At 44.8% G+C, this 16,008-nt stretch overlaps 1 protein-coding gene across 1 annotated transcript in view; it reads right to left on the bottom strand.

The window, feature by feature from the left end:
- Positions 1-557: 557 nt before the first annotated feature.
- The window catches only part of LOC112555444, a 45,142-nt gene continuing 29,691 nt past the window's right edge, over positions 558-16,008 (bottom strand). Inside the window, exons 2-16 of the mRNA XM_025223849.1 lie at positions 13,760-13,896; positions 12,842-12,972; positions 11,236-11,368; positions 9,458-9,526; positions 8,597-8,697; positions 8,133-8,214; positions 6,669-6,836; positions 6,212-6,298; positions 5,923-6,017; positions 4,972-5,055; positions 4,430-4,598; positions 4,217-4,281; positions 3,537-3,608; positions 2,966-3,135; positions 558-2,856 (exon numbers count right to left, since the gene is read on the bottom strand). Coding sequence (XP_025079634.1) covers positions 2,522-2,856; positions 2,966-3,135; positions 3,537-3,608; positions 4,217-4,281; positions 4,430-4,598; positions 4,972-5,055; positions 5,923-6,017; positions 6,212-6,298; positions 6,669-6,836; positions 8,133-8,214; positions 8,597-8,697; positions 9,458-9,526; positions 11,236-11,368; positions 12,842-12,972; positions 13,760-13,896 — 1,898 coding nt within the window. The 3' untranslated portion in view covers positions 558-2,521. The remainder of the gene's footprint in view (positions 2,857-2,965; positions 3,136-3,536; positions 3,609-4,216; positions 4,282-4,429; positions 4,599-4,971; positions 5,056-5,922; positions 6,018-6,211; positions 6,299-6,668; positions 6,837-8,132; positions 8,215-8,596; positions 8,698-9,457; positions 9,527-11,235; positions 11,369-12,841; positions 12,973-13,759; positions 13,897-16,008) is intronic.

Genomic DNA, 16,008 nt, shown 5'->3' with positions numbered 1-16,008 from the left:
GGTGTGGTGGATGGTGGACATATCGTGGTGATCAGTGGTGTCTGCTGACTCTGTGTGTCAGTGTGTGAGAGAGAGAGACAAGCAGTTCAGGGGCAGCAACCTGAAACAAGAAAGGAATCATCGCGAGGTTGCGTCCCCTGAATGTTTTAAGGATAAATGTATAAAATGTTGGGGAGGCAAGGTCTCCAGATAGGTTTTTATGCTTGTCTGTGTAGAAAAAAGAGCGCCCCTCCTCGCCCACATTGCAGGTTTCTTTCTAAAACCCTGTCTGCATGTCTGTCTGTGTATAATGTTGTTACTTTGTGTTTTATTGTGTTACCTTGTGTAATATTGCTGTTACCTATATAATGCTACTTTGTGTAATATCGTGTTACTGTGTATTATGTTATTGTTTTACTTGGTATAATGGTTACCTGGAGTCATGTTACTGCGTTACTTTCTGTAATGTCGGTGATATTTTGTGTAAATCGAATGCATTTCTAGTAATCATTGAGATATCGTCCTGTAGACAATTGTCTGCTCGCGCTCATCTTTCAATTCTGCCAACAAGAACAGAGTCAGCTTGAATAATGTTTAATCTTCTCAACACAAATGCAAGGCGTTCTACTTGAAACAATTTTCGACATCAGAATAAAAACACACATCAAATCACATTTATCTCAGTAGTATAATGTAGCCAGAGAACAAAAGTTGCCATTCACTCTTTTCTCACTTGCTCCTTCATCGTCCTTCGTCGCCAAACTGTCCTCAGAAAACTTGTTGGTTTTGTCACAACAGCATTTCTAAATTGTTGGCAAGAACAGGTAAGCCAAGATGAACTCACTTATCTTTCCCTCAGCAGTGTAAGAGTTTAGCCCAGTGGTCATCTCACAAATATGTGTTTCTCCAACTCAGTCTTCATCAACACTAGCGTCCATGAACAGAGAAACTCGTGTGCAGAAGGTGCTGAGGCGATTTCTCAATTAGGATCAAAGACAAAGTATTGGAGCAGAGTTTGAAATTAATGGATGTCACTGTCATGCTGTCACATTCGGGGTGAGCGCCTGTCATGTGCCAGGCTACCCATGTGTCCTGCTACCTAAGTGTGAGGCTCACCCTGCTCCAAGTTCAGTGTCAGGTCACCCATGCTTCAGACTACCAGACTACCTTTAAATTCAGTACCAGGCTGTCCATGTGTCAGACTTCCTGCCAACTTTCCACGCGTCGCGCTTCTTGTGTCTGGCTACCCGCTGCCTACTACCCGGGGTGCATAAATGGTAGACTACCTCATGTGTCAGGCAGCAGACGGAATTAGAAGGCAACTACTCGTTAGTCTAACAGTCCGCCTGTGTAAGCATCGTTTTCCAACCTTGTTATCGCCGCTTTGACCCTTGACCTTAGGCTAGCGCCTTCACAGTCTGCGATGCCACGATAGTGAAGCAAGGGAGAGAACACCCTGGTCGAGTTTTTGCTGCGTTGTTGCAGGTTACTTCCCCTAGCTGTGTTATCTCAAGTGTAAGGATGGGGCGACGACAGTGTGAGCTGACGGTAATCACAGCATAACAAAACTGTATTGAGAAACAACCATCAGTGGCATAACACTACCATAACAAGGAATGCAAGGGAATGATCCTCTGTTACAGTTGGACGACATCATCGATGACATCATCATCAACAACAACATGATTATTATTGTTGATTTCCATATAATTGTTTACACTAAACTTCATAAAAAGCAGCAAGAAATGTTGAATTAACACACACACACACACGCAAACACCCGCAAACACTGACTTGCAAAAAGAAAAGATAATAACATAAGACTTGGCCTTATAACAATGCAGTTAACACTTGTCCTGCTTGTTACTTCTGTTTGAGAAGTGATAGATCATGCGAAATAAAATTTGTTCCTTAGTCTTTGGCTTGCTAGGTTAGCTGTCCAAACAAACATTCATCTGTGACTACCGTTGACATCCAGACAAAAACAAGACTGCAACGGCTAATCCCAGGACAAAATAGGATTTCAACTGAAAATATCCAACATGACATGAAATGCAAATAATAAATTTACAAAACACTTTAGTGTATACCAGAAATGTTGTAAAAATCTTTATACCTTTCATTAAGATGTGAGACACTAAGAAATGTCTCTTTTCAGCGACCTGGACAACTTTGTGCAACACTCTAATGAAATGTTATAAACTAACCAAACTCTCATGAAATACGCTAACTAAATTTCGTGTAATACACAGAAAATAGTGTTGTGCACTAACTGATTCAATGAAATACACGAAACACAATTACCAAGAGAAAAAGGATTTTGATGAAGTTGTCCTAAGGCTTCTCACTATCACAGTCTAAACTACTGATCGCTTCAGTCTACTACACAAAGGAACCTTCAACATCCCAGAAAATAATTTCCAGGTCTGTCAAATGTTCCAGCAGAGAATGTTTGATGCCCAACTGCTTTCTAACCGTCTTCAGCATCACTAGCAGTGTCTGTGTTTCTCACTGCATCCCTGCTTGGCACTTGCCAGGGATTTCATCGCCAACGACAAAGTGATGAGATTTCGACAAAGACGACGACAGTCTTGCTAGACAATGGCACCTGTTGTGAGTGGCTGTGGATGTCGTCGCTACCTGTAGATCCTGGCTGTGCTGAAGGTAGTAGAAGCAGAAGCCAGGCAAGATGGCTGCTCGTGGTGGCCCGTGACGTCGACTGTTGCGTCACGAGGGTGTCGTCTGCTGGTTCCTCGATCTGCGGCGGGTCTTTCTTGGACTCGATCCACTCGGTGATCACCTCATCCAGGATGTCCAGCGGCACGTACCCGACTTTGAGAATCTCGTGGTGGAATTCTTTTGGGTCAAAGCGACGACCTGCATTTAGGATACAAAATAACTGAATGCACGCACGCACACACGGACACACACACACACACACACAAGCACACGAAATGTCACGTGCAAGCTTTGAGTGAGTGGTTACCTAGTTGCTCTTCCGCTCTTTGGCGCATTTCTTTAATTTTGATCTCGCCAACCTTGTATGCGCATGCCTGGCCAGGCCACGTGATGTATCTGTCTACTTCTGCTTCTATCTGGCTGGCCGGAAAATCACTGTAGTTGGACAGGAAGGAGATGGCTCTGTCACGATCCCATCTGGAAAAAAGTAAGAATGACTATTTCTGTATCCATACCTATATCTGTATGTGAGTGCATGTGCGTGTGTGTCCGCATCTCTATCTCTACCTACAGATCCTTGTTGTGCTAGAGTTTTATTTGTAGTGTATATAGTCACATCAGTTAATCATCAACATTATTAGCTTCATTACTATCATCATTGTTGTATTCAAACCATCAAAAGTGATCGACAGCAGGACAGCCTATTTCTATTTCTTTTGAAACAAAAGCTGGACTTTGACCAATTGTTTACCAAACTCAACTTTTTTTCTGCCTTGGAGTCTGTAAATACACCTTTTGTGACTAAAGGAGGTAACAAGAGAAAAAAAAAACCATTAAAACACAAGAAACACGAAAAACATGTTTCAAAGAAAACTCACCCAAAAGCATGTATCCCAGAATCCACTACGAGGCGACAGGCTCGGAAGATCTCAGAGCAGTATCTGCCGAAACTGAAAATGGCAACACGTTCATCGATATTCAATCGTCATCAAGCTGTGGTTAGAATAGGAAACACAAGGAGAGTTCATCGATTAGTGAACATTAATCGATGTGTGACAACATCTCGAGGGTTACCTGGCGAAACTAAACAACAACAACACAGTTTGTCGATTAGTGAGTGTGACCAACACAGCAACTGTCTCAGAGGCTAATGATGGGGGCCGCCTGATGAGGGAATCAATTAGCTTTCAGTACTTTGTTCATTTATTTAACATCCTCCCCCGCGCTCTGTATGGGAGAGAAGATCAAAAGATGGCGACATCGCTTAAATTGTTGTGGTGACGAGGGTTGGGTCACCACGAGTGTGTTCTATAAATAGTCGCACGTGATGCGATTCTTTGGCAGATTTAAAACATTTGGGGTACTCCTCTCTCCCAAGAGACATTTTGAGAATCGGGTACCTGCTTCTTCTGGACAAGCGGCATCGTTGAGGTCTGTCTGAATGACAAGTAATGTGTGTGTGTGGAAAGAAAGAGAGGAATGAAGAGATTATTCAGTTTACATTCACCATCTGAGGGGTCGGGAGGGTTGGCTGATGAAATATGGTAACAGAACTTACAGGTCGAAATGGTCGTCAAAGAGTCCCATCTCTTCTCCCAGGTATTCTGCATACAGGGCCCATCCCTGGACACCGACATACGCATTAGAAAATTGTACATGCAAACACACGCACACACGCACACACACACACACACACACACACACACACACAGACACACACACATACACACAATCACACACACACATTTTTCTCGCTCGTTCACTCGTTCACCTCGGCGTAGGCGCTGTAGACGGGGAAGTGGAAGGGGACGGAGAAGAGGCGACCGTTCATGGCGTCCGCCCGGTACCCGGGGATGCTGAAGCGGCGGGTGTACGACTCCTGGAAGTGGTGGCCAGGGTTCGTCTCGTGCAGCGCCAGCGGCAACATGGTGAAGGTCGATCTGAGGGCCACCACAGCAACACAACATCAGGCATGATGGGAAGGCCTCGGGGTTTGACCAGTGAACTGTCTCATAGGTTGGTAGTGTTGGGTAGAAACATACGAGTCGGGTAGGTGTGGTGCAGTGTATGAGTTCATACGTAAGCTTATTGTGTGTCAAGCGTGCGCGCATGCGTAAAAGAGAAAGAGCGAAAGAAACAAAGCGAGACAGATGAATGGCTTCAGAAAATAGGGAGAGAAAGAAAGAGGAAAGGACAAACAATCTAGTGAGTATTTTCAGCACCACGTGACCAGCGTCCAAAGTCACGATACTCAACATTACTCTAGCTCTAGACGATGTTAACAGTCCAAAACTTGTTAATTTAAGAACTTGCCTCTTGTTTGGTTCCTTCAGGTTGACATAGAAAACATTCTGACCGTACGAACCCCAAGGTCCATCATTCTCAATGGGAGCCACCCTGAAAACGATGGTGAAGTCAGAATAAGCCAACATTTTGAAGGGTGTATTCTCAGTGACCTATGACCCCGAGCTACTTGCTTAGAGTCACGTGACATTACACCAACATAACCTATACCTACTGCTGTGTAGAGCATCATGTCACTGTACCCGTTGTTGCATATTGAAAAGAACAGTTTTTTATTATGTATTGTATTGACAAGTTGCTGTGGCCTGCAGTTTGTAAACAATATTTATGTTAATGTTTTTGTCTGTTGTTTATGACGACTATTGACTCCACTGTTACCTGTTATCTAGAATATTTCAGTGTCCGGGTAGCATATTGTAACCGAGTACAATCTATTTCTGTCTGACATCTTGGATACCCGCAATGGCTGTTTGCTCCAGTCTCGCTTTTTAATGGAGCAACATGAAAGTGTGAAGTGAGGCTGGGTAGGGACGGCCTCGTGTACACCCAGACTTTCATCCATCATCACACTTTAATTCTCGCCACAAAGTTTGCCCACAGTCCGCTGACCTTTTCGTGACCCAGACAAATCGCCGGAGAGCCGTGAGAGATAAAATTATTCATAGCTGATTCCTCCGCACACAGAACAAAAACAGAAACAGGCCTCGCGCCCTCCCCAACCCTCCAGACAATATGGCGACTTTATTACCAGGATCGTCTGGTACCCGGGTCCAGTCTGGGGGCGATCATCACAAAAAAGGAATAAGATTACTGGCCCCTGACGCTCACCGCCAGATGGAGTTTTAGTGACGTCATAAAACTGAATCGAGGCTCGAGATGTCTGAACATACTGCTCCCTCCCTCCCTCACTCACAGCCCTTGTCTTTCTTAACATCAATACCTGCTCATTAAATCACTTACAAAACTTCTGGGATCGGTACGTTGTAGAACATCCGGGACAGTTTGGGTTGGATGACGTCATCTAGCATCAGATTGTATCTTAGCAACAGCTCTTCCTGTCACCAATACAAAAAAGTTCAATAGGTTTATATAAAAACTCACATTCTCACAGCTGCTTTATGATTTTTATTATTATTCAGTGCTAGAAATAGACTAGAAGCACAAATATAAACATAGTCTGGCGCATGAATTAAATTTCTAAAGTTTGGACTTTGATTCCAGTTTCTCTGACAGAAGAGCTTCTCCTGACCTTTGTGTGGTTGTAGAACTTGGGAATGAACTTAACATACTGGAAAAACGATTTCAGGTTGCCACGGAAACCAACGTTCTCCATGATCTGCAATTAGTTCACAAAAAACAGAATTTTTGGAAACTGCTCGCGAAATTTTACAGGGATGATAACATTTTATGAATTCTTCAGGCAGTTGTAGTCACGTGATAGAGAGACCATATAATGCATTCCTGCCTTTGTTTGTGTAGGTGATATGTTGATGTCTGTGTACTGGTATATGTCTGTCTTGTTCTGTGTGTGTAAATGTATTTGTAAGTCTCTCTGTGACTAACCATTCACCTAAAAAGAAGTTTGGAGGAGCGAAATAATGTTCAAAGAGTATCTGTCATTCCAGGGGGAAATCACTCCACCAACAACTGGGGAGAGGTGTTTCCAGTTTCTTCAACAAACAGAATATTGGCCACAGGTTCCTCACCTTTTTGATGTTGTTTTCGATCCTTGAAACTTCCCTGACCCCGAGGTCGAAGATTTCTTCCGGTGTGATGCGGAAGCCGAGGTACCAGTCGAGACAAGCCTGGTAGTACTCAGCGCCACTGGCAAGGGAGTGAACTCCCTCTACAGACCGCGTGACTGGCAGATACTCCTACAACAGTGACAACACAAATACTCTCAAACCCTCCCACAGCTGTTGTGTTTGTCTGTGATGTCATCAATAATGTTCTCTTGCTGCACACAAGAGTGATGTCCCTGTCTGCACATTACGAACGGTAACTCTTCATGCCACCCGTAAGGAACGATAAATCTCCAGCCTGCACCATCTGGTAAAGTATTTAAACACTGATTAACACCTTTTTTTTCTCTGTTCTTGTCTTTCTACGCTAAATATTTGTCGTTGGTTTGACATCCGACAACAAGTAAACTGATGAAAGATGTTTGTTTATACTGAAGACCGCTGACAAGGACTGAGATAATTATGTCTAATGACCTGTTATTTTTCCATCAAAGTAATTTTAACATGCTGATGACACAAGGCAGAGCCAGTGATGCACATCGTTGTTTTCACTTCAGTTTATACGCAGATGCATTGGAATGTCAGAGCCCGGATGAGCTGCAGCTACAGTATTCTGTCTTCCAAAGAAAAACAAGGATGATGTCTGGCATCGAGTTCTGGCTTTGATGCTGACTTTCTACACTGGGATGAAGACATTCTGTCTTTGAGGCTGATTTCTACAGACATGGAAACAGCATCTTCTTTTTTTTCTCCCGCAAAAACACTTCGTTCACCAGACAAAACAAAGATGAATCACTCTAGTGACTCCTGAAATGGGCTAATTTCCCACGGGAAGTGACGACAGATGTCAGACCACCCAGCGCCAGCCATGCAGCCAATGAAAATGAAGCCGATGCTGCATAGGAGAGCAAATGAAAACAGTTTTCTCATCGATTTCAAGCAAGTGCCAAGTTCTCCATGAGCCTGTTGGTGTGGCAGGACTCACAGACTACACTTGGGAGAAACGAAAATCTTCCCTTCATAGAAATCTCCAGGCCAGAGAAAATATTTTCCCATCGTCAAAATAATACACACTCCTCTATTTGAACTCCTCAGTAGCATCGGCTTCTCGTCTCCCACCATTTTTTTTTACCAGTCGGTGTAGGCTGGACACATAAAAAATTCTCTATAAGATTTCCCATCTCAGAACACAATATGGAAGTAATGAATTTCTCTTTCTCTCTGACTGTCGGTTCTTGTAGTCTCACGATACAACTTATTAATTTTTATTTTGTATACTAATTAATTTTCTTTTGTAGTCTAACTGTCTTTTCTGGAAGTTTCTGAATTATATAACCAAGACAGTTTTGTTCATTGTCTTTACATCTGTTGTCTTTATCCATTGTCTTTCATCATCTTACTGACTTTCCTCACAGGTACTCAACTCACCTGCTCAACGAACTTTTTGAGGCGTTTAAGCGATTTGGAAATGGGGTCAATCAGTTCTTTTGCCTTTTCCCATAAATGAGTCCTGAAACGAAATAAGGTTTGCTGTGATGCCTGAACTCAACCGACTGAAATAAAATTGCTGTGAATTATGTCATGAAGTGACACGTGCTGTCGTTTGTGAGATGGAATGAGAAATGTTGTGAGCCATGAAATGAAATTACACGTTCTGGGAGAAGTCTGACATCATGCGATGAATTTTGAAATGAGAAAAAAACTTGCTGTGAGAGATGAAGTTAAATGAGGGATGGGTGAGTGACTTTGCCTCCAGTGAGGTTGTCTTCAGCATGATGATACTGTCAGTCCGGAATATACACAGGACTGTCTAAATGTACACAGCATGTGTGAAGAACGAATAATACGATGTCTGTGTAACAAGTGATGATAGACAACACAAGTTACCGTACTTGAGGTGTCTAGGGAGCGAACTCTTCTCTAGTGAAGACTGGAAAGGCATGGCGTACATCTGCTCCACGTGGATGCGGTCGATCATAGACGGGACTCGATCCTGGGGACACAAAGCAACCTTACAACAATGTCCTATGGGAGACAGGAGGCAGCTGACAGACTTCTCATGAGAGAGAAAACAGTCTGACGACTAGAGTTCTGATGGCATTATGCTAATTAATTGTTCTAGGGGTCGCCATGACATTCCCAGAATTTCAATAAAGCGAAGGCCTAAGGTTGTGTTAATTAAATATTTATCATTACTAGATTGTGAAAATGTTTAGAGTAAAGCTGGACTTCAACGGATGTAGACATTGTCTTGTCCTGAAGTCAAGCTGTGATAATCTGGAAATATTTTTAAGAGAAGGTATGTGTGTGTTGTTGTGTGTGTGTATGTCTGTGTGTGTGGTTGTGTGTGTGTATGTTTGTGTGTGTGGTTGTGTGTGTGTGTGTTTGTGTGTGTGGTTCTGTAGTGTGTCGGTATGGTTTGCGTGGGGTTGAGGAGGACATACGCTGTCTGCTGCCAGTTCCTTGGGGAAGGGATGAAGGAAAGAACGTGGAAGCAATAAATGTCAAAGATTATAAAATGTTAACAAAACTACAAGTTCGTTTTTTCTGTTGCTTTTTGTACACCGAAACCTCACACACACACACACGTAAAAAACAAAAACACACACACACACGCAGCTTTCCCCACTTTCCCCTTATAAATGCCCAAATCTTTTCGACACTGGCCGTTGTAACCTGCAGGACATTGCAAACAAAGTCTGATCCACATAAACATACTATACTTACCATTAATGAAAACAAACTATACTTACCACAGACACTATGTGATTTGTTCTTTTGAGCCTCATCGCTCTTTTCATCAGCGTTATTTGTTCTTCTACCTGCACGTCAAAGACACAAACTGTTCACGAGCATTTGGTCACGTGACATTTGAATAAAAATGATTCACAAGTGTGGAAACAAGGATTGCTTGCCCTCCGGCCTCCTGGTACACGTCTGTTTGGCCGTTGTTTTGTGTTGATCCCCGGATAGAGAGACCGGCTAACAGTTAGTCAGACGATAACGTGTAAATATCAATGGTTTGTTTGTTTGTTTTGTTTTTTTGTTTGTTTGTTTTTCTGTCCAGTTCTCACTTCACAGCTCTGCGCTCTGCCACCCCAGTCGCCATCCAATATTCCGGCTGAGATTGCTCCATCATGGGGGGGCTGGCAGTCGTGCCTGATTACACAGGGAGATAACTCACCGACTTCCGTTCAGGCGTGTGATACTCATCGGATAGGAAACAAAGGATATCTATTTGCATAAACCTTGTCTAGATGCTATGCTAGGTAATGGAAGGCTTCTAAGTTTGTTGGTGATCTCACTTTTGTCTGTCGACATTCTAACAAAAGGCAACCGCTTCCCGCTCTCTCTATTTCTTTCCTCTCTCTCTCTGATGGTGTTATTGAAAGAAAGAAAAATAAAGGTTTTACTTAACATAATTTTAGATTTTTAAAACTAAAATTGTTTTAAATAAGATGAAACTATTTGACTTTCTTCCATTCAGCACATTTGTTTATGGTAGTGGGAGTTAAAACGCGTGTGTAACGAATGTCAGTGGCATAGGAACAATTTTGTAAGTTTCTAATTTTTTTAATATTTCTCGCAGTTTTCGGCTGTAAAAACACTTCGTGCAACCAGCTTCTGGACAAGAGGTAAAGATCCTTGGTTTCATGTGTAGGAGTTGCTTTGTACCTTGGTCACATGACCTTTTTATTCTTCTCCTGGTTGTCCGCCCATGCTCTCCTCTACTCGTTTATCTCCCCCTCCCCCGCCATTCCCCCTTGCCACCCGCCAGCCACCATCAGCCCTTCCCCCGCACCATCCCATCATCCCCATCCCTTGCTTTGTAGTGGCGTGGGCATGCGCGGTTCTCAAGGAGCGCGTGAGATTTGATTTACGCGCAGTCGCTCCGGCGCATGTCAGGAAAATGAGTGTCGGTGTGAAGAGAAAGCACATCCCCGAGTCCAGCACCGCAGCTCTCCCTCCCTACTTAGCACGCCAGCACGCGCCCGCCCCTCCACACGTGACCTTTGACGGCAAAAAAGACAACCGCGCATGCGCACACCCGGGCACGCTATCGCCACGCACCATGGCCGTCTGCGAGGCGCGTGCTGCGAGGACGGAATCGCCTGTCAAGTGGCTGATGAAAGTGGCGATAATTTACATGCGATGTCTGCTTGCACGCCTCAGCGCCCTCTGGTGCTCAAGCGTGCAACGCTGGCAATAAATGAAGGGAGGTAACCAAATGTAACTAAAAGGAATTTTTTTAATGCTTACAAGATAAAATTGTGACAAGAGAGCGACAAGGGCTGGTTGTTGTTTAACGCTGTGTCAGCAGCAACGGCCAGAGGGAGAATTAGCGAGGGGAGGGTAGGAGGAGGAGACAACTCATTGATGATATTATCTCCATCATCAACACCAGTTTGCGCAGCACGGAAGTACATGCAAATTCAAAGTGGCTTCTCCCCACGCAAACCTCTGGGAAGGGATTCTCGAGGTTTGGGACACAGCATCAGGGCAGTGAGCTACCCCAGAGGTGAGTTCTTACCTGCGAGGGCACCGCGGCCAGGCGCTTGAGGTAGTTCTGCAGGGAGTCCTTGTCCTTCAGGTTGGAGTACAGCGGCCACTGCGGACCTTTAGACACTCCTTCCAGAAAGTTGACCGAATTCAACGACCCATAACTACAACCAAAACAACACCAATTTGAGATTAGGAATAAAATAGACTTTCTTTGACAGTAAATAAAGAGACATACCACACGCTTTTGATTCAATATGGCGGACATGTACATAAAGAGCAATTTTAGGCGCGAAAAAGTCTACATAAAATATTGTGTATAATATACGCACACTGGTTGTCTTAGACTTAATGTGTACAACTTTAGTTTCGTCAAAACAGTGTCAACAGAACTCGACCCCCGAAGTTCATGTCAAGATGTGAAGACACTAAGATGGCTTCTGTGAAGCAAGATTGCTGCAGGACTTGGGCTTCTCAAACTCGTGCAACCAAAAGGAAAGATAAATATTTCTCCCTTTTTCAGTCGCCTGAACCCAATGTCTACAGAATAAGCTGCAGCAGCGCCATGTTGTCTGTCAGGCAGGACGCTGGTACAGAACCTCCCAGCACCAAGTGACAAGTGTTCAGACGTCAGAGGCTATTGCCACAGACTGCTTGGTGTCATTACAGCCTCGGTATGTAAAATAACTTGCAACAGGACCTGCCCAGACCCATCATAATGGAGAATCACATGCAACCTTACCTGCACAGACCTATCATAAGCACAGCTCGTGCACGCGCCCCAACACTCCGCACGCGCTATCTATTCCACTAATGGCGTCATCACGCCACCTTCACTTAGGCCCTCCATCCATTTCTGCCCTCGGATACAGATGGGGGTGACAAACAGAGCAGAATCTGGGAAATCCGAGCGCCTTCCAGACTTCTATTCAAAGTAAGAAAGAAAATAAAAGCCTGGTAAGCGAGCCTCCAGATTTAAAAGTTTGCACAACAACATCCAGTGTTCTCTGGTGTCGTCACGCCTGCCGACAAGAGGCGAATGCTGATTGGACGTTTACAAGACTTGAAAAGTGCGGTAATTGGCCGTTTAGAAGGCTGAGGAAGTCTGGGATTGCTGCTATTACTGTCTGGCCACGTTTGGGTGACGTAAAGAGAAAATTATTCAGCAGCGCCCCCTGGTGCCGTGCAAGAGAAATATTAAAACACCAATTTTCTTTGCACCGACTCCGGCTGCCAAGGCGCATTTCTGACACCAGCTCAGCCTCGGCCGCCATTGTTAACATGCAACAGTGGAGCCTGTCCAAGCCACAGCTCTGGCTATGAGGCGAACACAGCTTTAAATACAGCTCGTGTCCTGAATAATTCTGTAGTTGTTGTTGTTGTTGTGGTTGTTGTTATTATTATGAACACTCTTTCACATCATTTGTGTCCTGCTCTGAGAGGTAAAACCATTTCTATCTTCTATCTAAAGTCTTGTATCCTTTTAAAATTAAACGAATAAAACTGCGCGAAAGTATGTTGGTTTTTGCTGACAGGATACACTGCTTCATCATGCCGCTAGATGGCGCCAGTTCCTGCAGTGAACCTACAATGGTAAGGAAGGCTCTAGGTGATACTCGCATACAACTTGTCCTTACTCTCGCCACTTGTAGCCGTCCAGGTAGGTCTGTAGAAACGACTTGAGGATCCGAACCTCGCGCTGGTCCTTCTTGGACAAACGGTCTGTGGGAATGGACTTGGTCTCTGCCAGCCACTTCTCCACCAGTTCCTGCAATCGATGATTTGAGTTACATTCTTTCTCATGACAGACAGACGGACAAAGACAGACAGACAGCAGACAGACAGACAGACAGACAAAGATCAAATGTATCAATGGAATTTTGGACAAGAGCCTAAGAAAATATAACAAACATACAAAATAAAGTTCAAATCCCAGGACTTTGCCGGAATCTCCTTCTCATCAGCCAAGTGTGTATTAATGAGGAAGGGATGCATCTCCAGTGGATCTTTCAGGCAGTCGCTAGGGGGCGATGTGGATGTTGCCGGAAGTCGAATGCTTTGATAAGAGAGCGTCAACATCATCGACCTCCCTTGCAGATCGGCTCGAGCGTTACGCCCCTTGACTCTCAAATGGCACGACTGTTGATTGGTACCGTGTGTGTCCCGCGAGACCAACTGAGTGTCGAGCATCAAGATGAGGAGAGGCAGCGAGGGGGAGATAAGCCAAGCTATCAGTGGGTCAAAGGTGGGTCAGGGCAGCGACTTCAAAAGAACATTGTCTGTGAGACCTGTCGGCATCAAAACTGCATCGATCCCCGTCTGGTGCACCGATCATAGGTGCGTGTGCAGGTGAGGGCTGCCTTGCACTCGGCGAGGAGCATGATGGGATCGTCTTGCTCGGCTTGGCTGGAATGTAGCAGGCTGGAAAACGGTGTGTGTGTCTGTGTGTGTGTCTGTGTGTGTGAACGACATTACAGAAAGTCATAAACGACAAAACAATCACAAAATGTTGTGGAACTGTAGATCGTTACGTCACTTCCGCTGTAGTTTCTGACCTTTCTCCTGTCAAATGCCGCCATTGTGAACGACTCCAGGGCGTCGTCGTAACCATGGTAACCGCTGTACGTGGCGTACTCGGGGAATTCCCGCCATCTCTCGTGGTACACGGCCTTGAGCAGACTGTCCAGCCTGTCTGTGACACAAACAAACACAAACACAAACACAATCACACTGACGCACGAGAAGAAAATAGTTCTCCACATGAGAAAATGAACAGAGTTGTTTACATTCACAGACTAGAAGACAGGGTACATCACATCTAGAAACAAATATCTATCGTCAAGTCATTGCAATTCATGGCTGCAGACAAACACCTGAAGTCAGGTGAGCTGATGAGTGTGTGTCTTCACTGACAACATTGTGAGTCTCCAAGCATTTGTACGAGTTTAAAATAACAGCAGGTCATGTATTTCTCAGGTTCACCAACCAGTGCCTCTCCCTCAGGGGGGAAAGGGGGCTGTTAAGGTGAGAGAAGAATAAACTTAAATATTTGGGGAGGCAGCAGGACCAGCTCCATCGCTTGTAACTGTCACTGAACACTTCAGCCATGTCCTGATACTCGCACGAGCAGAAATCTTCCTGTACAACCTTCACAAACATCAGCTTTGTTGGTCTCATCACTTAGAAGTCTGCTGACACTACAATACAGAAACTAGCAACTAAACAGCCATCCAAAATAAACTAATGAATGAGTTTGTACACACACCACGATGCAGGGGAGGAAACAGCAATTTCCCAGCATGCACCTTCCCATCTTGTTCCCCTCTGTCTCAGCTGTTTGTTGCCATGGTTTTTGGTCCTGGAACATTCTGCCAGTCAGACACCCTCCCTGATATCGCTTTCCCCAGAAAAACACTTCCTGTAAAGTTATCGATAGCTGGCAGTTTGTATTCGTGTGACAGGTGAATGATGCCAAGCGAATTGTGGGATCACAAAGTCTTAGCATGGAAGCCATTCATACAGACCTCAGCAGACAGGAAGAAGACAGGCGGACAAACAAGGCTGTCACGAGAAAATCGAAATGCATCTCTTTCTAATTCCACACGATTGTCATATTTATCGGAGACATCTCCAGCTTCACCGTTCTCTAGAATGCGTGTGGTTAGAGCATCCATGCGCGCGCACACAAACAGGAAGTGCTTACATCCCAGTAGCGGGTGAAATCTGTGTCGGACCCACGGCTTCTGACATTTATGAACAAGAATGTTTATTATCGTTTAACAATGAGAGCAAAGTTTTCAGTGGGAGTTAGGATAAACAAAGCTATGGATTAAAAAAAAATCAGACCCTTGCTTTTGAAAACTGCGGCAGTCTGCAATGGCTGGTGTTGTGAAGTCAAAGTCAGGCCCGCAACACTAAAGGGAGGGACTAACAGGGTGGGAGAAAAGAAAAAATGAACCAAATGATTTGTTTAGGTTCGAGAGGGAAGGAGGAGAGACAGAAGACATGAGACTTCCTTTCGTCCCCCGTCTGTCCATCAGCCTCACAATCAGGGTCCGTGCTTGCTGGGGTCTCTCCAAAACGGAGGGCCAAGCAATCTTCCAGACTTCCACTTGGAGGCACCTTCACTATCATCGTCCATCTCTCAGATCAGATTCTTTTGACAACTCAATGCCACCCCAGACCACCCGCTACCCAGTGTTGTCTTCAGTAACTCGACCCCCCGCTGGTACAATCTGTCGCGGTGCACGCTGGGTGCTAACCAGCCCCACCCGGCACGCTCGCCACATAAACAAGGGAACTCTTGTAATCACTCAAACCCTGGTGTGACTTATCTCCCCACTCAAGGCCCACCACCTCCTTAATCATCTCCCCTTTAACCAGCAGCCCGTGGATTAATGCCCACCTCACTATTTCACTTCAGATTCTCATCTTTACCCGGGTGTGTTCGCTATGAAAACAACTTTTCATTCACAAGCCCTCGAAAACAACTTCACAAGCCTCGCTCCTCTAGGTATTAATATCCACTCATCTCTTCAAATAAAAGTTTGTGAGGATCTCGGGTACCTTCATTGGCAGAAAAAATAAACCATTTGCTGCAAGAAGCTTCCAGAAAATACGCCAATGACGAGTCTGGCTCAGTCCGCCACGATGGCCGGACGCGTCACGTGACGCAGACTTGGCGGCCTGCCAGAGCCGGGAAAATATTTGGTCCACGAGATGCACATGCGAATTTGATCTTCTTCGTATTTTTAGCCTTCGGCATCGCTTTTTAGTCCAAATTCCCTGCCCACCCCCATTCCCA

The sequence above is a fragment of the Pomacea canaliculata genome, linkage group LG14, assembly GCF_003073045.1.
Source record: "Pomacea canaliculata isolate SZHN2017 linkage group LG14, ASM307304v1, whole genome shotgun sequence".
NCBI lineage: Eukaryota > Metazoa > Mollusca > Gastropoda > Architaenioglossa > Ampullariidae > Pomacea > Pomacea canaliculata.
The sequence above is the reverse complement of the archived record's forward strand: the minus strand, read 5'-3'. Positions and strand labels throughout refer to the sequence as shown.